Here is a 22,825-nt window from a genome sequence, read left to right on the forward strand (position 1 = left end):
CCTTAATGCAGCCTGCTGAAGCCCTGCTGAGGCAAACCATGCAAGCAGAGCAGTCTGAACACCAGGGCAGTCTGCTGAGCAGAAATGGATGGCTCTCAGCAGAGCTCTTCCTCACTCACAGAGGCAAGGCGAGGGGAGAGGGAAAATCCTGGAGGAGGAAGCAGAAAGGGAAAGAGATAGCTGAACACAAACTAACTGATATGAAGTGGGAGTGATGATGTAGTAATTGTAGGAGGAAATCAAAAATAAACTGAAAGTAGGTCCAAGACTTGATTAACTGATGAAAGCTGCTGTTTCTTTTGGCCAGGAGAGGAGTGAGGACTCTTATCATACTGTTGTTTATCATCTTGTTCCTCAGTCATTTTCTAAGCGTACCTGAACTGTACTGGTTGCATTAAGGACATATACCAGGAATGGTCAACAAGAAGATAACAACCAAGAGCCTCTAACTGTAATAAGAACACCTGAGATTGTGAATACCTTAGAACACAAACAAGCCCGCGTTCTTTGCACCAATCAGTAACACACTGTACTGGAAACAGAAGGGAGTCCTTCAAAGTTCAAAATATCAAGGGTACTCCTACTCTTGTACCCTGACGACAGGAAAAAGAAAAACAATCCCAGAAAGCTTTTGGTGTCCAGCAAGTGATAGGACTCTTGGTGCACTTAACAGTGTCACCACCATATCAGATCAACTGAGAGAGCAGTGTCCCTTCCCAGTGTGCTAATGCAGCAGCACTGTCCACCTTCCCCTCCTGCTGATGCACAGTGACACCATTAAATTCCTATCAGGTACTGCAGAAACAGTCTTGCTTACAGCTGTGCTGGAGGAGCAAAATTAAACTCTATAAGGATACAGCTAAAAATAATCAAGTTTAGTTCTGCAATTAGAGTTGAATATAGTAAAATCTGCAACTTTAATAAAGACAACTCATGATTAGACATGATGTCACACATTAAAAATTTAATCCAAACAACTTGTCTGTTTCATTACAAATAGCAAACTTGAATGTCCTGGCAAACTGTAAGGACATGATTTACAAATACTAGGTAATATTTGGATCCTACATTATAAGCAGTGCTCCAGCCTTTCTGAGAAATAAAAATGACTTCATTCTGGGTTTAGCTCGGTCATTTCCATAGACCAGCTTCATCAGAGACATAAACCGTAATTGTACATGTTGAGCTCAATACATACAGATTTTTGGTCTGGTCACAGACCACACAACTAGCGTCCACCCATAACACTTCCCATTGCTTTAAGGCTTTTTGTATTATGGTACTATTAAACTTCTAATCAGGACTGGCAATCTGTTATAACCTCACAGCTTTTGAACTGGAATGGCTGCTAGTGTTAATAACTACATGATATGCAGATTCTGAAAAAGCAGTTTTGCTTTCTTTTCCTTGAATTCACATAACAAGTAATTGGGTACTTTTTCCAAACTGCTCTGCCCTACCACCTTAACTGCTCCCCAGAGCCCTACACCGAAACTTGACCTCCTGTTAACTTGTTTTTTTTAATGTATGTTTGAAAACTTTCCAAATGAATGCCATTAACTCCATGTCTTGTGCGACAAGTAGCTATGATATAGAGCAGGCCAGAGGACTGTGCATACTTACAAAGAAAACTCTTCGGATTCCAGGTGCCAGTCTTTCTGTTTTCAGCTTCCAGACCAGAGGCAAAGGGGAGTTGAGAAGAAACACCAGAGGCTTCTGGTGAATATGCACTGATGAAATTGGATTCAAATGTAATGTGACCTACAGAAAAACACAGAAATACATTAATACTTCCTTATAAGTTTCAAAACCAAAGTGAAATTTGAAAATGAATCAAAGGTCATTTTATATTATATTTATATTATATTTATATCATGGTTTTCAGCATTCAGACATCTTGGCTCGTTTATAGACTAATCTACTTCCAAAAAAAATCAGTCAACAGAGCAGAGATAATACAAAGAATGAAATAGTTAACATTTGTGCTCCACGCTTGCAAAGCACTGCTAAAGTGTTTAAGAAAACCTTGGCAAATGCTGATGAAAAATAGCTTATGCAAAAGGTCAAGCCACTAAGCTGAGAGCTGGAGAACAAGGAGATAAAAAGAACTGCAAGGCAAACTCCAATTTCTGGTTTCTAGATGGTAGCCTACAAAGCTGGCTTAGAGTACAAACCTCATCTGTTGTTGCTATTAGGGCATAAATCTAACCTGCAAAACAAATAAAACTAAACAAACAAAAAACGGCAGGAACAAATCCAGAAACACAAGCAAGCACCGCACTAGTTTATGGAAGGAATTCCAACAGAAATTTTAACATACACTAGGGAAGGAAAATGCCTGTCTTCAGGGACTAAAAGGATACGTGGGGAAAATGATCCGAGGAAAGTAGACATCACAAAAGTGAGGCAACCTGTTAAAGGTGATTTTTAAGCAACCAGCTTGTGGTTGCTGGAAGCCCCTCCTGCCCAGCTCCTCATATCCCAGTGCTGTCCTTCTAGAACGGGGCCAATGTGGGGCAAAACCCTAACCAAACATATGACACAGAACAGCCTGTCAGTTTTTAGCATATAACATCTTGTAATTTGAAGTCACAGTGTTTTTGCAGTATCTAATAAGCTTTTTAAGCAGTCAGCATTTGGCTTGATAGTTCATCCTGCTTTAAATGTAAAAAGCTTTAGTGTGCAATGGAGAGACATCACACAGACTAAGCAGGCAAGCTGATGTCTCACAACAGTGGGTGGCAGGTAGGTTCTCTGACAATCACAGCTCTTTCTAGAAAAGGTATAGAGGGAGCAAACATGAACACAACCACCAATTCGAGTCATGACCCACAGAAATGAGCATACAGGTAATTCAGAATGAATTTTGTCTCCTGCTAGAGAATTTGAAAGGAAATCTGAGACACAGAAGCCACTATGTATCGTTTATTGCATTATTCTTATATAGTGGTAAGTATGAGTTAGTTTACCATTAAAGTAAATGCAGATTCATCTGGCCAACTAACTAGATGACAGAGACCAAACTGAATATTAGGTACCCATTACTGTTGAAAATCTTTCCAAAACAAAAAGTTAGCTTTGCTTTTTTTTTTTTTTTTCTCCTTTATTCCTCACCCCTGCCCCAAGTGAAAAGTTTGCCATCACTGCAAAGACAAAGTCAAACCTAGGTCTCAGGTCTGACAGACACCTGGAGAGCAGCAGAAAGAACTTGTGAAAAAGCTAGCAAACAACTGGCTGTGTTACCAGGCCAATTGGTAAGCAGATGCTTATATGCAGAATTTACTAGATTTTTAAAAGCCACTGAATGAACATGTCTCAAGTCCCCACAGTGAAACAGATGTCAAATGTCCCTATCTTCATCTTTGTTATGCTTGATTTAAACTTGTTGGAAAACTGATATTAAAAGAATAATTCTGTATTTGTACTAAAACCAGATTGTTTTAAAGAACGAGCACCTTTTCTCTTCAGCAGCCAGGGGCAGTGCCAGCTCTGCCTGGAGGAAGGCTGGGCACCGCCACCTTCCACCCAAAGGCAGTCACCTTTCTCAGTACTTGGCCTCTTGGAGCAGGAGCCCTAGTTGTATTTATGCACTTCCAAAAGAAAACATTAAGTACCACAGATTACCACATGTTCCAGGGACCCCATTTCTCTCTATTTCTGTCTCAAAAGAATAAAATACCTCATTTTAGGAAACTGCAGGGTGTTAGCACTCTGAATGCTAACAGGATGACAGAGGCTTCAAATGTCAAATAGTCATGGATCTTAGCTATAAATACTGCTTTACAGAATCAGGCTACAGAGCCAAAATAATTCTGTTAGTTGAAAAGAAGAGAGAAGACAAAAATTATTTGTTTTACAAGACTCCCACTTTGTTGTTCTGTCTAGAAATGAAGAGGCGAAAGGGGAAAGAAAAAGGTGTTTAGAACTGCTATTAAATTTACAGCTATTAAAAAGCTTTCATTAATTCTTGTGGTTTTTCAGCTGTAATCACAGCTAATTAGTAATAAGCTCTTTAAACTATTAAATATAATTACCTTGTTCCGGGGTTATGTTTTCTTAAAGCAATAAAATTACTGTAATCTAAGTTTACCAAAGTAGCCCGGTTCTATCTTTTGCACTCCTGATCTAGCAAATCACAGAATGGTTTGGGTTGGAAGTGACCTTAATGATCACCCAGTTCCAGCCCCCTGCCATGGGCAGGGACACCTTCCACTAGCCCAGGTTGCTCAAAGCTCCGTCCAACCTGGCCTTGAACACTGCCAGGGAGGGGGCAGCCACAGCTTCTCTGGGCAACCTGTGCCAGTGTCTCACCACCCTCACAGTAAAGAATTTCTTTCTTATATCTAATCTAAATCTCCCCTCTTTCAGTTTAAAACTGTAACCCCCTGTCCTATCCCTACACTCCCTGATAAAGAGCCCCTCCCCATCTTTCCTGTAGAGCCCCTTTAGGTACTGGAAGGCTGCTCTAAGGTCTCCCTGGAGCCTTCTCTTCTCCAGGTGAACACCCCCAACTCTCTCAGTCTGTCTTCATAGGGGAGGTGCTCCAGCCCCCTGATCATCTTTGTGGCCTCCTTTGGACGTGCTAAAGCAGCTCAATGTCCTTCTTATGGTGGGGGGCCCAGAGCTGGACACAGGACTCCAGGTAGGGTCTCATGAGGGTGGAATAGAGGGGGAGGATCACCTCCTTTGACCTGCTGGCCACACTTCTCTTGATGCAGCCGGCTTTCTGGGCTGTGAGTGCACACTACTGGCTCATAGTCAGTTTTCCACCCACTAATACCCCCAAGATCTTCTCCACAGGGTTACTCTCAATCCACTCATCACCCAGCCTGTATTTGTGCTTGGGATTGCCTTGACCCATGTGCAGGACCTTGCACTTGGCCTTGTTGAATTTCAATATGAGTTCAAATTTTATTTTGGTATTTTTTCAGCTCCAAATGGCATAAAGTGAATTCAATTTTAAACTCTCTAAACTTTAAAGCATCAAAGAGAAAATCTACTACACTAAATTGAGTAAATATTAAACACATCCATTCTTATCATACGCACCCATAGCCACATTTTCACACGTAATGATAAGGGATTTCTTCTGATCCTAAATGAAGTAGACTAATGTAAATATTGATGAAATAAGCTATAATATAGGTTTATGTACTTTAATAACCAACAACAGGAAAACAGTAACAATCCTCTCACACTGGCCAACGGGGGCACTCAACTTGGGTTTGCACCCTGGCTGTGTTTTTATTAGACTGTCAAGTCAATACTAAGAAGCAGCTCCTATTAGAAATGTTTGAAATTTTTGCTATTTAAAAACTGCTGGTGTTTATTAAAACCAGAAATGATAGAAGAAATATAGCACACTCTGAAAACTTCAGCTCAGAAACAGCTAGGCCAAGTCCTTTGGATAATAAGGAAATGGAGAAGTATCTCTGTTTCAACTGATCTCAGACAAGTTTATTCAAAGCCAACATCTATCAGACAAGACAGATGTTTTAGACTTCATGAAGATTTCTGCCTGTTGGTTTGGTCATATGAGAGAGCATACAGAGCAATCATACTACCTTAGTGAGAAAGTCAGAGACTCTTTGCAACTGGATCTAATATCAGATTTCACAGTTGCAATTCCTTTAGGCTTTGGAAATTAAATATGTATATAATATACACATATATGATTATTTCCATACATGCATGGAAATAATCAACAAAGTTTGAGCCTTATTCAGAAGTGGTGACATATCTATCCATGCCTTTGGCTGGAACTGTAGCATAAGTTATATCACATAATGGAATTTTCCTACATTTCTGCCTGAAACGTGCAAGCTGATCCTTAAGAAAAGTTACAGGACTTTAACACAAAATCAGTTAATTTTTATAAGTAAATTAAGTGTTCCTGTGAAAATTTTCAGAATAAATTTAATTTTGCATTACTGCACTCCTCAGCTTGCTTACGAGTAAGACAGCAACAAAACACATAATGTGGAATTCATATTCCCAGTCCTAAACTTGAGAAAGAATATAGTTAACATGAGCATGCTTCTGCAGCTGCCTCTGTCACTATATTCCTTGGCATATGTATTCGCTGTCACTATACTTCTTGGCATAACAGAGTTTTCGGCACCAACTTGGTTTTCCAGACCAAAAAAACCCCACAGAGCTGCTTAAAAACCGCTCAGCACCATCTTGGTCATCATATTTTTCATAATTCATTTTTTCTTCAGAGCTAGCACTGATGAGCAGTAGAGGGTGGCCTAGCCTGAATGTGACTGTTCCCACTGACAACTCACACGAAATTAACAGACTCCTCATAGTGGAACTATTTTCCCTACTAATATTTATGATTGCTTTCTGATGCACAACAGGGGTATCTACTACGGGAGACGTTTTCCTAGTCCTTGGAAAGATTTTCAAGCAAACTGCTGGGGAGTTACTAGCATTCAAGAGCTTTTTGCCAATAACCTAGCTGCCAAACATACAGGTTTTACATTGCATAACAACAGTCAGTGGGCTATCACATAGAAATTTCAGCCCAAGTAAGGTAGACGTGGTCAAAACAGCTCACCAGGGAGGTGAGAGGTGTTTCTGTGTGGAAGGCAGTAGTTTGAACTGTGGAGTCCAAGTAAGAGCCTGGACTTCAACTATGCACCAGAGCTACGCAAATGCCTCTTCCACTCCTGCTTTAGAAATTGAAAGGCTTAACAGGACTGTAAACTGTTATAAGCTTATGCCACTGACACAAACACAAGTTCCACACTTCAGCTGTACCAGCACCTCCAGCGTGACACCATCCCTCTCTCTAGCTCTGCCTTGTTAAATATTCTGCTGTCACATCTGTGCTCCCACCTTCTTGCCCCTTTGCTAACTTCTGGCACAGCTGCCTCCATCCACAGCACTGCAGTGGAAGATCCTCACCCCTACTCTTTACAACAATATCTCTCACCAAAACATCATTTCTGCTAGAGTGTCCCCACTGTGGCTCTAGTTAAACCATATATTGGCTGAATCCTAAGTGGTGCTCCCCTTTCCCCAGCCACCTTTCTGTCTCATATTAGCTTGTGAGCTCTTCAAGGCACGTACTTTCTCAAATGTCTAGACAGTTCATAGCACCTTCTAAATACTCCACAAATTAATAGAAAGCTACTGGATCACTTCAAACCACCAAACAAAATGTTTCTAACTAATAGCAGAAGAACTAACTAGAAATTTTCCCTTTCTTTTTGTATTTTAACTGGCAGAATCCATATTATTAAATATTTATGTGAAGCATTGCCCAGAAACTCCATCAGAAACCAGTGCTACGTGTGTTCAGCACTGTACAGCTAGATATGAAGACATGGTGTGAAATTCTGAACTCACTGAACTCTGTGGCAAAATTCATTATTTTTCTGAAACTCCCATATAAGCTTTTTTTCTTTAAATGAGGGATCTAAAAAGATATATTCTCCATCCATTCTTATACACACATTTTGTACTTCTCAGCAACGTACTACTTGAATCAAAAGTCTTCTGCATCTCAGACAGCTCTATGAGCAGTTTGGTCAAACAATACCAAAAGAAAATTAAACCAGAATCATTAAACAGACTAAAGCACTTTCAGGTCACCTAATTCATTTAAGAAGCAGCTGCTATTGCTCTGCCTATGTTATTTTTAAAACACATTAAGGGACAGCACATTAACCAAGCAGGCAGCAGCATAACAACAGTACAGGAAAATAAGTCAATGTGGTCCAACACATCTCTCACTCCCAGCGAAGGACTCATTTGATCACTGAGCTGTTGCATAGCCAGTATTTTCATTGTGCAATCAATAGTTAGGCCAGACCTTCTGGACATGTGTGTCAGCAATGGTCCTCTCAGCAAGGCTCAGCTTCAGCTGCTGTTTGTCAGAGCAAGCTCCTCTTCCAGACTCACGTCTGCCCTTCGCAGCCTCCTTTGGCACATACTCCTCCAAATAATACATGACTAACTTGAAAGGAATATGACAACTTGGTCATAAGCAAAAATTAAAGATTGAAGCTATTCTAAAAATCTTACAACAAAACTTACACATTCATTTTTAAAAAGGATATCAACAACAAAGCATATAACTCTGACTAGGACGTGAACCACAGAGAAGTTCTATCATTTTCGCTAGAACACATTTTTCAATATATATTATAAACACTGTAAAAAAATAAAATAAAGACTACAAAGATACCCCATTTCATAGGTGCCACGTCTATCAAACAGGCTGGCATTACTCAGTCAGCTATATGTGCATGTATTCATGCTGGTCACTGCTGCCTGCAGTCTGCAAAGAGTTCCTTTAAGGTCTCTAGCAGCAGCAAGGTTAAGGCAGCTGCAGAGTCTTCTCTGTCCCCAGAGATCACAGTTTCATGGAAGGCTGAGTATCACCACAGAAACCAACTACAAAAACAGTCTACGGGCTCCTGCCCCGTTACTCTGGTAAAGCAATTTGTACTATGTGAAAGGCAAGGGCACAAATGCTGAAAACTGATCAAAGTAAATACTGCTGTTAAAGCACCATTTTGTTTTGCTGACTGCAAGGCATCAAATCACAGACTCTGTGTTTTGTTCTAAAAAGATGAAAGTCAAGTGCCAAGGACTTGTAAGGTTGAATTAACTATTCCAGTGTGAAGGCCTTTAGATAAATTCATAGCACATTTTCCAAAACAGCCATTACAAATTTGTGCTACTAAACCAGGACAAAATATTCTGTGTTGTATTGAATTACACTGCCCAGGCTAGGACAGCTGTTCTCTAAAGGAGAAGAGAAAAATTAATTTTAACTCTCAGATCATATAAACACATTTTTGGACTTATAAGGGATGCACTAAAGATGGATTTATGACATCTTAACTCATTATTCAGCTGTGAAGATTAATTAGTACAAAGGTGGCAAAATTTAGAACACAAATCTGAAAATTTACTCCTATCACTGCCCTCTATAACTGTTCACACTCTTTTTGTTAATATAATATTTATAGGACATAAATTATTCTGGTTAGTCAAAGCAACTAATATGAAGAAATTTAGCTTTACAGCTCATCAGTGTGTATTATACAATAAGAGGTTTAGAATTTCTACTGAAATTCACTTGAAAAATATAATGTCAATACACTGGCTATAAAAGAATTCAGTCAAGAATTAATCCATGAATCCATCTCAAGTGGTGGGAGCTAGTACTGTATTGCTTTCCAAAAGTGTTTATCTATTGCTTTGGGATGGATCTCCTGGCCAATTTTTTTCTTTTTGAAGATGAAAGTAAAGAAAAAGGGTATTCTTTAGGCAGGGACTGTAAATTCAAAACGGACCACTTTCCCCCCGCTGTATTTTTGCTATGCTCATTGAATATTGTGTTACAGATTTGATACCAAGCCAGCTGTAGTAGATTGCAATGTCCAGTTTTTAGGAGCCAACAGTTTCTGAGAGCAAGTTTGCTGATTTTTCCAAGAAACACAAAATATGTTCGCATGGTAAGCCTGATTGAAAGTACTTTTGCTCAAGGGGTTACATATTTGCACTCTTAAATCAAACAATTGTATAAGCAAGTTCCTATAAGCACATGAGACCCCACCGCTTCCCTTCTGGAAAGGTTTTCCAATGCAGACTCATTTATTCATACAGGGCAAGCACCTGTTTTTTTGAAAACTCACCCCAGCAATGAGACAGATGATCCTCAGAACAGTATAAAGAGTAATAAATATTTTCAGGAAAAATGCTATACCACTAAAAAACAAGCACTCATACCCACACACAGTTACTTTTTCTCCAGCAGAACTCGAAGCTGTGCCACCCTCGCAGCCCCTGCCAGAGACGCACCATGCTTTCTTCTCTCTGTCAGGCCAGTGCTAAAGGGTGCTGCTGTGGCAGGGACCTGCCCCTTCAGGAGAGAGGAAGGGGGCTATGATGCATGAGGCATACATGGGGAGGGAAAGTCCTTTTCTTTCTGCATTACTGCCAGGATGATGTACAACTCAGTCCTCGGGGAATGGGTCTGAGTCCCTGGTAGCATCTACCAGGTGTGTGAAGGACTTAAGTTTATTTCCAAGGCTCAGGTAACACTAAACTAATTCCAAAATCAACCCTTTGCTCATTTTATCCTAAATACATGGTTGCAAATGGATTAGCATTGCCTGGACCTTCTCACCCATGCTCTGCAGAGAGAATCAGATGGACTAAACAGCAGTTATAGCTCAATTGTGAAAATCATGGGAAACGTTCACCCCTGGTATAATTCCACTGAAACTACTGGCATTAAGCCAGAGACTGATGTGGTCCCATATGTTACCTTATAAAAAAGAATACTATTGCACGATCTGCTAACCCTTTACGGTCTACCACCCAGACTGGAAAACTGGGCTCCATGAAAAAGGCGGCAAGAAAACAGAAAAGTTAATAAGGACTACCCAACTATGATCTACGGCCCATGGCATGCTTTTCATTAAGAAGTACTGTCAGAAACCTTTGACTGAAAGGTGTTTGAAATCTCCTGGGTTTTTTTCCTATTTGTCCTGCAACAGGGGCTAAAGGTCAGGGTGCGCTGTCCTAGACACACAGTTCCCTCACCAAAGACCTTACAAATCAAGACATTCAAGTCCTGCACCACACATGCATGCCAACATCCACTAACAAACTATTCTGAAGTATGCATGATGTTCCCAGAAGGCCACTTTAACATGGAGATGCATTATTAATGATTCAGAGGAGAAATGGCAGCCCCAATGCATGCATGTGTTCAGGTGGATAACTACGCAAAGCTCCCTTTGCCCTCAATTAGCATGGAGCATCACCCCTGCATTTGGCATCTATTATGCTCAGAGCAAAGCAATGTACTCAAATGGACATACCGTCTTTAACGAAGATCTAAGGTTTACCCTCAGAACCAGCTTGAAAACTGACCTGCCCATCCACTGACACAGTAGTTGTATCCAACAGCCTGATGAAAGAGAGTCCATCAGAAAAAAAGCCTAAGTGCTTGCAGCATATTCAAATATTATCTGTAGTTCTTCCTCCAGTCTAAGTTCTGGTACCTTTCTAGCCCTAAATATTAAATGAACAAGCTGAGGATCTGTGTAACAGGATGGAATTACAGCACGTTTAGATCTCCTCATATGGATTCATAATTCAGCTGCTCCAGACAAAAGACTAAAAAAGCAAATTACAAGTAAAATTTAGTACTATAACATTATCAAATACATCATGTGTAAGATGAGTACAGTATAGTACAGTCGCATGCTGTATGGCATTAAAATTACTGCTCGGTACCTGGCAGCAGTGTCATTTGTATCTCGTTCATAACTGATGTTTTTACTGCACCAGCGATACTTTCTCCTCAAAAGTGTAAGAGTAGGCAACCATGCCTGTAAATTTTTCCTGGAAATGCATTCACTGAAGTGCCCATTCAGAAAGCACCACAGCTCACACAGTGTCAGAAAGTTCTGACACAAAGAGACATTACAAAATACTTCTAACTTCATGAAGATGTTGGATCATTTCTGCCCACAGCTCAGTGACATAATTTATCTTCAGATAAAAATGTAGCCAGTTAATTTCTAGTGTTCCAAAGTTGTTATTTTAAGCTAGAGCTGCCAAATGCAATCACATTATGTTAGATGTTAATCATTTATGCAAATACCTAGGTAATCAAAAAAATCCAAAGCTATTCCTGATACAAATAACTTGGCAAACAGGCAGGACAGTTATTGAAGTCCTATTTGCACTAGAAAGTGGTATTACTTTCATAGTGCGAGAATAATAAAAGTGAAAAAACTTGAGGCTTTATATAAGGACAACTATTTCAGAATACAAAGGGTAATAACTGTATTAGCATACAGTTTACTGATAACTTTTATGTAGAGATCATACACATGTGTAAACTGCTTACTTTAGCTTTGTTTACCTGAACAATAAAAGATCCAGCTTTCCCTGTGCATATATATTTCAATCTGGTTTTTATGTCTTCAGTGTTATCTCATGCATATATAGTTTGGAGAACCCAAGTTCTCCTGAAAAGTAAGATTTTTCAAAAACTTCTGACTACAGCAAAGAAAGCAGACAGTCTCTGCACAAGCATCTCTGCTCATCTCTGCCAGCCAAATCTAATCTTCACACACTATCTCCGCTTTGGGCACCTGCAGAGCAAAGGCTGCCCACAGCGACCAGCCCCACGGTTTGTTCAATGGAAAGCCCATGCCCACCAGTGCAAGGCTGGAACCACTTCGCCCACTTCTCCTGTGACCCAAGCTAGACACTCAGACTCTCAAATATTAAGTGAAACCATTTGTGTCATCTGCCCTTCCACAAAGCAGTCAGGCTTCCCAGCGCTCGAGACCTAAAAACACAATGCATAAATCAGTAGATGTCAATACTGTTCACATGCCATATAATGAACCCTAAGGGGAAAGTTCTCCTTTTATACATTTTGTGGGAAAATTTCTTGTTGGCTTTAGATCTGTTTAAGGGCACAGGATCCATTCCTGTATGCTACAAGTACACCCCTACTGTTGTTAAGTGGCCTATTCACAAAACGGTATCACATCAGACTGTTTTACTTTACAATTAGGGTAGAAAACTCATGTGAAAAGAAAACATTTTCCCAGAGAATATTCTATTCTGCACTTATGCATACATATATTGCAGATCTAAGGGGTTTTTTTGGTGAATCAGCTGGGCTGCAAAGTAAGTTTAATTTTATACTCCACTTTTGCTATTCCTAAACTGTTACCAGATAGTTGTATAACATAGTGCCCAATGTCCTGAAAAAACAAAGGGAGGTCACTACTATGTTGGAGGATATATGAGTACATACTAAAAAGCAGCTCTTGTCCCAAATAAAATGCTTCTTAAACTGACAGATAAGAGACAGACGACAAACTTCTGCCAGGACCATTTTCCTTAAACGCATTTGAGGCATTCTGAGCAAATCTACACAAGCCTTTCCAGGAAAACACAAGTTTCTGCTGTCTGTATTTTCAGCAAGTCAGACAGGTGCTAGCCACCCAACCAGAAATTACATAGCTGCATTAATGTAACATTATGGTATTGATACACCTTGCCTCTCAACAGGTCTTATTAGTGATAGCTCAGTATGATACTAACTGTGGTTTCAGAGACTCTGTGTTAGCACTATCTCATCTCTACCAGGCTTTAACAGTAGACACAGCAACTTCATAGTTCATCTCAACTGCAAAACACCATGCAGATGTAACATAGCACATGGTGTCATAAGAACATCATGGCAAAACTGGAATCTAAATACAGAATTTGCAAATCTCAGGGTAAATCCTGAACAGATGAACACCCTACTTTCCACTGTTTCAAAATCTGCAGGTGGAGAACGGGAAGAGGCTGAGACAACAAGGCTTCACAAAGCAAGAAAAGATTACAAACAAACATGAAACAGATGATGGAAAGACTGCAGGACAAAAGGTTATGCCATTTGAAAGCCCCTACATATAAACCAATTTGCTCCTCAAAGGTTTTGCAGCCAGACCACACATAGATCCAGATGACTGGAAAAAAGAAACATCATTCTACAGGTGTCTTTTAGAGAGGCACAGTCACATAGGGAAGTGTAAAATGTGGAGTTCACATTTTTGTTGGACATGTAAAACTAAATTCTTGCTTTCCAAGCCAGGGTAAAGAACAGCGTGTGTGCATGAGTCATAAAAAACTGAAAACCTAAGCAGCAGCACCAGATTTAGGAAACAGCTTTGTTTACTTTATTGTCAGTAACCCACCAGCCTGAGTAAGAATTGGTGCAAGCGTGTGTAGGTAATACATATGCTCACAAATGGTATTAGAAATTAAATACAAAGGAAACTGCTTTCAGAAGATTAAAAGTAACTGTCACCCATACACTGTCTCTCTACTCCCCTGTGGCAGGTCTTCATTTTCCCGAATTTTTTCTATTTTCAAACTTCAGAAAATAATGAGAACTTTTACGCTCTGTACAAATAAAACAGTATTTTGGGAATATTTCAAAGAATGAATTTATGATACTGACTATACAGGAAAAAAAACGCAAAACCACCAAACCCCTAAGGAACGAAATTTTCTATTTAATCAGGCCTACGCACATAAGTAAGACTACTCAGTTCTGTATATACTTCCAGAATCAAAGCCATGAAAACTGACAAAATCCTCCAGAAGACATTACTGAGGCTGTCATGCAAGTATTTTCCTGCACAATGATGCCATTCCATGCACTCTGTATCTACACTGTCTTGACGATTATTGCTTGAAAACAGATTTACTGAAGAAAATACTGTCTTGCTTTCCAGCTAACAGTGTAAAAACAGACAGCTGCTCCTTCTGTGCAGTATTTTGCCATGCAGCTTCAGGTGCATTTTCAGTGCCCAAGTTACCTCAAACCCAACTAGTGGAGGAAAGAAGGCATGTTCCAATGGTCTGTTATGAAAAGATACCTACAAAGCAAGTGCCACTGTGCTTCTCTGCAAAACCAATGTCATAGAGTCACATTTCCCAACAGGCCTCAAAACTTCCTTAGGTATTCATGTGCACTAGCAGATCGTGTTCATGTAGAAGAAATGAAGACTCTGCTTCCTTGGGTGATGACAGAAGAGTGAGCCAGACTTCAATCAGTCTTCAGGGTTAGAGAACGCTGGTTATTTCCAGACAAGTGACAGATTTTAACACTTCTCCCTCACTGATGAGATTTGGGTCATCACCAAATACTACCTCTCATCTAGAAACACTAACTACTGCCACCATCATGTTTATCACATACGGCATAAGCTCCAATCATAACAAAAATATTTCTGTATTAGAAATTGCCATGGCAATTGTTAAAGAGACACTATCAGCTAAAAATAACCTATAATTTTTTCAAACTTTTTCAAGCAATTTAAGTTTCAGATGTTTGTACCTCACGGTGGTGCTATTTTCGCATCTTCTTTAAATAAGACGTTTTACTACTGTAGAAGTACTCTTTTTATGTTTCACAGGGAAAATAAGAGATTCTTCTAGAGAAACACTAACTTGTGTATGACAAGTGTTATCAAAAGCATGATCTACATTAAAAAAAAAATTAAAACATTTATTCCTCTTCTCATATCTTGCCACTGCAAGGTTTTACTTTTTCAGCTGATACAGAAGCATGGCTGTCAGGCACAGCAAGCTCCACACAATTTATGTTGGAAATTTTCCCCGATGCTGGGAGGTTGGAGGAGAACAACTTCATTTATTATAGCTTTTGGTTCAAACAGACACTCCAGAGAACAACATAAACATGACCACTCATGGCAAGTGTTGCTCCAATATCACACACACACGTCTAAGCCCAAAGCTAGACTAGAACCTGTCCATCAAGTTTGCAATATAAACTGACTCCTGGAAATGTCATCGCTTCCTTAATTATCTTTTCTTGGGGAAAGTGACTATAGACAAAGCAGTAATTTAGAAATACTCCAAGGCACGTCAGATAGAAGCTTTGAAGAGGGAACAGGAGACCAAGAATGTGAATCACAGTTTATGATCAAAATCAAAACACAACCATCTGCCTGAAAGAACATGTGAGCACATGTGCACAGTGTGCTTACACACACAAGCAACACAGAGGGAGGAAGAAGAGTCCATCTAGTAAATACAGCAGTAGCAGCCCCATTTCTCTCTACAGTCCTGCAACAGCACATCAGTACTTGCGGGCACTCGCAGCAGAGGAAAACAAAATAGTCCAATTTTCAGCTTCAAACAGGTCATTTTAAATAGCAGTCAGCAAAAACAAAAAAATTGAGCAATCAGAAGTCATTCTGACATATTTACTTTTGAACCCTTTAGCCTTCTGTGGTGGGCCTTTGGCATGGCTTCAGACACCATTCCACGAAGCTTTCAAACTGAGAGCAGGTCTCTTTCTGTGCACAGCAAACAGCCCTGTTTCTAAAACCAGAAAATACCAAGGGTTTGCACAGCACTTTCCAAGTCATGAGAAGTCAATGCTGCCTCTTTAAGGGTAAACACCCATCAAGCCATGCTCCTGCAGGACAGCAGGCTCTGCACAAACAGGCTCCTCTGGCCAACACATAACTTCCTCTGGCAGTTCTGGTGGGCAGAACTTGAAACAATTGCCAAATCCAATGACCAGCAAATCCTGAGCTGGCTAAAAACAACCCACAAAGACTGCAATCCAGAGCAAACAAGATGAAAAAGCCACATTAAAAAAGGCTGGATTTTATGCAAGCACAGATGCTTCAAAGTGCTAACGAAGAGAAGAGGGGGAAGAGGGCTGTGAGGGCTTTTTAAGAAATGGAGGCTGGGGTGTCTGTTGGTTTCTTTGTTTTTTAAAGACACAGCAATGCAGGGTCTATCAATTGAAGCAATTAAGACATCAGTGTGATTTTAGTGTATTAACTGCATGGGAGTTGCAGCTTTCAGTAGACATGGCATCATCCGAGAAAGACACTCAACAATTACAGTTTCTGTGGAGCACACTGCCAGTATCTTTAAGGCTTCATAAGGTCTATCAAGTGCTTCACTTCTGATTTAGTCCAGTACTCTGGCAGCCCAGAAAGGGCTCTTAAGCAAGGCTGTGGGGAAAGGGAGTAAAGCAGTCTGTTACTGAAACCACCCTGGTGAGCCAGTGGAGTTACCACAGGCTGTGGACAAGCTTTGGAAAATAGCCAGGATCAAGAGATGCATGTGATGAGGGACTCCTGCTTTCCAAGGAACAAATACAGGGTGTTCCTGGAGTACGTCTGCCACAGCATCACTCACACTTGACTCTGAGACCTCACTGGCACAGAGCACTAGTGGAAGCAGTAATTTATCTGGGCTTCCCATTCTCAATCTTCTGATGTGGGCCCCTTTCCTCACTCTTACAAGTGGTATGCAAAACACTGTGGAAGAAGATTGTGATAAAAAGCAGCACTCAACCTCAGCCTTGACAGAAAGGTTTGCAGGTGGCCAAACTCGTTTTCCACTGCAGGTCCTCGTTGGGCTGATAACGTTGCCTCTGCGTGACTTTGTGAGCCACAGATCATCAAGAAACAAGCAGTAACAGAGTGAAAGTGATCAACTTGATCTTGATGGGATCAGCATAACAGGACACCTGGCCTGCATATACAAGGTTGAAGCCAACCAAGCTTTGTGGAAAACTTGAATATTACACAGCCACCCAGACCCAGAGACGGTATCTTAAAATGTTCACAGTGGCCCACAAAAACATGCAGTACAAAAATAAATACCACTCCTTGGTAATGTATTACCAGGAAAGATCTACGGCCCCACTGAAACCCTGACAGCTGGGGAAGCCAGTGTGAGCAAAGTGTAGCATATGTGTGGCAGCAAAACTGCAAAGCCAAGCACAGGAAGCATGGGGCAAGAACTTGCCAAAAGGCAAAAGTCGCTTCCCAAACTACTCTGGAGTCTGTCAACTCCCAATACTGAACTGGTTGGCTACACAACTTAGGGTATCAGACTCCAACTGACAATCTTTCCTGAAAGACAGTCTCTTGTTGGTTGACTCATGAATCTGGATGAGATCAGACGAGACTCTCGACAAACCTTTCCCACACTGTAGTTTTCTTTTTAGGGTTTACTGTCTCACATTTGGAACAAGATCCTTTGCCACCAAGTTATCAGTCCTCTCATCTGAAATCTCACCTCAGACTTCTCCATCCCCAGAAAGACTAAGCATCTCCACTACTTCCATCTCCTCTCCTTCATCCCCAGACAGGCTGGGCAGCAACATAGCCACCTGCACCACCCTTCTCTCAAGCCATCTCACTACAGGTAGCTCATGCCACTTCTGGTTCAACCCTGTGTATACTTGCATCGCCACTTGTAAGTCTGCTGCCATAGTTAGATATCCATTACTGCTGCCAAGCAAAGATGGTCAGAAAGTGGAGAGGCAAGAACTGCAAAATACCCTTGCAGTGTTCAGATCCAGTCTGTACCTTGGCAGAAGCACAAGCATAGTGCTTTGTTTTATCTTTGAAAGATTCTAAAGCAGCAACTATTTTTCTTAAAAACAAAGGCCTTTGGCCTACCAGAAGTACCAAACATACCCACATGCAGCAGCATAGGCTTCCCACTGTACCACAGTAAATGAGCAGAGGGCAGATGCAATGCAGCCTGGCAAACCAAGCAACATGTCCTTCATTTCCCAGCCTAACTCTGCACCACATATTCTGGTCAGCTCACCAGAAACATCAAATTTGTACAGCCAAGTAATTTGGCAGTGCACAGATCCAGTATTAGTGAAATGTGTGATCTCACTCAGAAGTTTAATCTCACAGAAGTAATAAACTTTATTCTTGAGCCTCTTATTTTGGTCTGAGTTTAGGACTGCATAGGATAATGATCTAATTATTTTAATTTGGATTATTAAGCCCAAACTGCAGGGTGTTTCAAAAATTTAAGTCAAACTAGCCTGTCCTGTCAGTTTTAGTGCTGCTCATCAAGCTGACACCAAGAGCTCAGCACTAAAAAGCCACAGTAAAAAAAGAAGCTGACCTTATTTTTACTATATGTGAGAACCTGAAGTCTCAGAAAACAGCCTAAGTGGTCATTTGATTGGTACTAAATGGAAACTTGTATTTACAAATGCACTTTTAGAAGAAGAAATAAACAAAATGGAATAAAACAAATGACTAGGTAACAAAACCCTCACTAACTCCAGCCATCAAATAACGAGCCTTGAATTCCGTTCCTGCCTGCTGTCAGCACAAGACCTCCAGGCCCTCCCAACCAGCTCTGGCGCAGCAGGTCAGCATGTTTAAACCACGCCCAGAAAGCGGCCCCTTCAGAAAGCGGCTGAATCTCAAGGCTGTCCCCAGATCTCTGGATGTCTGAGCATGAAACAAAACATTTTTCCCTGACATAGCCTTGGATAAGGCTGTTGTGGTGTTAAGCTTCTGTGTTAAAATGAACACACTGGGAAATACCATAAATATATAGAAAAATAGGCAAAATGAACAAGGTTTTCATCACCCTCGCTGTCCAGATCTTCATAGTCCTAAAATACAAAAGCATTGTGACACAGGATTATCCTGAATTCAGGATGCACTGCAAAGGTCAGAATGTAGATATACATTATCGGGTGACTGTTTCAGAGTCTTTTCCTGTCCCATTTTTACAGCTTAGAAGATCTCTTCAGAAAGTTCTTAAATATTGGACTTAAAAGTCATAAAATGATGGGCAAAATTATATAAGTGGGTTGGCTCAGGAACCTGATACATCATTAGCAAGTACCTGGTTATTATAATTAGCCTGCTCCACAGGAACTAACAGGCATTTTAATATCAGGTTTGCTCTCAAAGGAAAATATTTTTTATTATGAAATTGTTGCCAAGTAACACTGATTAAACAGTCGGGGAAAAGTCTGTCAAATTATTACAGCCTCAGTGGCGTTACTCAAAATTATAAAAATAAAGATGAGTCTTTCGTTTTCCTGACTTCGTTTCACATAACGCATGTTAAACATCTGTATTGGGCATAACATCTTAAAGCTACTGAGGATGAGGATGTCAGTGAAAACAATAGTGAATTGGTTGCCAGGAACTCTGATTCCATGTATTCATTATGTGTTCAATCTTAAGTATTCACATGAGATTAATTTTATATGCCCCTGCTCTCCATTTAGCTATTTCAATTGTGGGCAGTATGCCTGAAGCAGCTCAGGGAAATTCAACTGACAGGTATAATAAGAGAATCCTCCATTAATTTAGGACTTGATAAAACACCTATGCAAGGAGTGACTTTCATCTTAAAATAATTTTTACATTTTTCTGTACACATTTTTCTGGTACAAATCTCTAGACTTTCAAAGTGTCTCTACAAACAACAATTCTTTCTCATTAGCAGAACAAGCAGCTCCGTAAGAAAGCAACTATTTCCTTTCTAAAAACTGGGAAACTGAAGCAGTGAAGATACCCAGAGCTGAAGAGAAAGTTATTGTAAGAGTTCAGTAGTTCCTGGCTTTCAGCTGAGACCTGGATCAGTACAGAAACGCACACATGCACTCACTTCCCCAGGAATATTTGATCAACTAAAACAAACAAAAAAGGCTTGCATTTTTCATGCCAAGTTCAATATAAACACTTGTGACTATTACATGCACCCGTATTCTATTTCCTATGATAAAGCATGGCCAATATGAATTGTGATAAAACACATTTCTAAGAAATACTTGAAAAAGATTGGAACTTTGGGGTTCTTACTTGAAGAAAGTGTCTTCACAGTCTCAACAAATGAGATGTCACTCCAACAGGAATTAATGAAGTAAAACACAAACAAATTCCTTGAAGATCACAGATATGATCACAGCATTTATACTTACCAGAGTTCAGCCTTAACATGAAAGTGCTAAATTACTGGTTTAGTTTTGCAAAATTTATTCAGAATACATAATCCCATTCCAGACTACCTTTTTTTTTTTGTTTAGTTTACAGGGAAGAAAAAGCACCCAAACCTTACTAGTCTTTACAGAAAAGCCTGCATGTGTTATAGGAGGAACACATGCCCCTGTCATGCCCTCCCCCCACATCAGAGCCACCTTCCTATGTTTAAATTTGCGAACCTTGTTGTCTGTATATTCTACACAAGTGCCAAAGTGAGTTAAATTAATGCATACATGTATGTTGCATATTTATGAGAACCAGGATAACTGCACAAGTATGTTTAATGCATGAGCCCTCCAAGGAATTTGCTAGGGGAAGTTTACACTCCTCCCAGCAAGTAAGGAATGTGTAATTTAGCAGCATCTAGCACAGGGCAGGTTAAAAACAAAACAAAACCCGACCTCCTCCCCCAAAGCAACCCTTCATTTAAAGATTTCCAGATCTTGCATTCCATGTTATCAGAACTTCAGCCAACCTCTGAATGAATGTGTGATTTATTTTAAATATGCTTGCAATGCTGCTGAATCTAAGTAACATACTGTTGAACAAAAATACTGTTTTTATTCTGGAGTATACTAGAAATACTGCATGACAAACAATTCTCTACCTTTGCTATCAGCATTTGCAGGCAACAGGAAAGACCTCAGCTGGTAAATCAAAGTAATGTAACTTGAGGTGATGGGTACATTCTACTTTAAGACAAAAGGCCACTTGGAGTTGATTTTTACAATAATGGAAAAGATAACATTTGTTCTGCTTTGTTTTCCAAGTCTGATCCTATAAGTAAAATCCAATCTTTCCAAGTTGTTTACACTCTTTTGCTCAACACTGTCGCCAGCAAACCTTGCTCCAGCTTCCTGTGCATTTTTAGAGCAGCCATCTCCAAGAGCTGTGACTGGAAACTGGTTGGGAGATGGGAGAAGGAGGCTAAGGGCTACAAATTGTGAAATATATTCTGTGCCCTGCTCTTTGGTATATCACAGACATACACAGAAGACAGCTTGGGGCAAACCGCTTTCTTACTGCAAGTGCGTTAGAGGCATAAGCAACCTCTTTCTGCTAGACAGCAACTATTTTTATCCAAAGCCAGATATTTAAATCTTCTATCGTTCTGTCAAGACAATTAGTAGTGGCACAGCCTGCAACCTTATGCATGCGTGACTCGAGCTCATGTCGTGTGTGCACACAACTGCAGAAACAGCCCTGTTATGCAAGTAGTGCTAGGAGCATCGAACCAGAGGGAAGTTTAATTTTATCAAATGTGTGCTTTGCAGTTGATTAATTCTGGTCTCTCAGGAGGTATAAGCTCCAGCTGTAGCCTGCTTCATCCCATCCCCAGGCACCCTTTAATAACTAAGAAGTTACAAGTTGCCACTATACCATGTCCCCACAGCAAGGGCACTCTTTTTCTGTTTTCAACAAAATTTGTGATTACCTTGTGACATCTATCCCTCATACCAAAATTGTCTATGACTTGCTGACTTGACAATGGATTTAAAGGTTCCTGTGTGATGAGAGAGGCACTGACAAATACATAGCAGAATCACATAAGGCTGTTTAGTTTTCATAAGAGACCATGTTACCAAAAAAAAAAAAAAAAAAAAGAGAGATTCCAAGTACAATTTGGTTTTCATTCCCAGATAACTGGTTATACCTACACTTTCTTTAGGCATTCACAGTGCACTCATCAGGCTGATAATCTAGTGTCTGGCAAACTAAGAAAGGCTTTTAAAAACAAACAAACAAAAAAACCAAACCAAATATAAAAATCTCTGTTTCTCATTCCCAGCCCTACAAAAAAAAAAGTGTAATTTTTCTATTCATTTCATGACAGAACTGAAGAAGACCTGACATTTTTGATTAAGGGAAGCCTATGAGGTGCCTACTGAAAAAAATAGTTAACTTTTTCATAATACAGCAGACAGATCAGACTGTATATACTGAAAGTGAACACAACAGCTTAAGTTTCATGGATGCATACAATACACATTGAGCTGAACACACCACAAACCCAACAAGGCTGCTATTGAACTCAGTGGAAAGACTTTGATTATGGCCAAGAGTATCTGCCTTTATTTAAATCACTATAAAAGACTCCACTTAAAAGTTCTTTCAGCACAGATTTAGACCCACTTTTTCTAAGCTTCCGCCTGCTAGATCATCATCTTTGTTCTCTCATTACAAGTTCTGCTCATTGCGTACACGCACGTTGCTCTCGCAGGATGCAGCAGTACTAAGGGTTAGTGTGTGTAATACTGTAAGAACATGAACTAAGAAGCCTAGCTGTCATGGCATACAATGTTTTCACTTTGGCACTCTGTCTTGATGTGTTTTAAGAGTAAACAACAGTACTGCACAACATAACATCAAAAAATTTCTTCTTGTGCTATTGCTTTTAGAGCAGCTAAAGTTCTTGCCAGTCCCTCCGAGTGCAACGTACATAAATAAGTAATTGGGCTGTACTT

General features: G+C 40.1%; 1 protein-coding gene across 4 annotated transcripts in view; it reads right to left on the bottom strand.

Moving 5' to 3' along the window:
* TGFBR3 (transforming growth factor beta receptor 3) overlaps window positions 1-22,825 on the bottom strand; it is a 129,857-nt gene that overhangs the window by 50,096 nt on the left and 56,936 nt on the right. For all 4 annotated transcript variants that reach the window (XM_074876481.1, XM_074876483.1, XM_074876479.1 and 1 more), the window contains exon 4: window positions 1,624-1,761. In XM_074876481.1, the coding sequence (XP_074732582.1) occupies window positions 1,624-1,761 (138 nt within the window). The remainder of the gene's footprint in view (window positions 1-1,623; window positions 1,762-22,825) is intronic.

This window comes from Strix uralensis, chromosome 8 (assembly GCF_047716275.1).
Source record: "Strix uralensis isolate ZFMK-TIS-50842 chromosome 8, bStrUra1, whole genome shotgun sequence".
In the NCBI taxonomy this organism is placed as follows: domain Eukaryota; kingdom Metazoa; phylum Chordata; class Aves; order Strigiformes; family Strigidae; genus Strix; species Strix uralensis.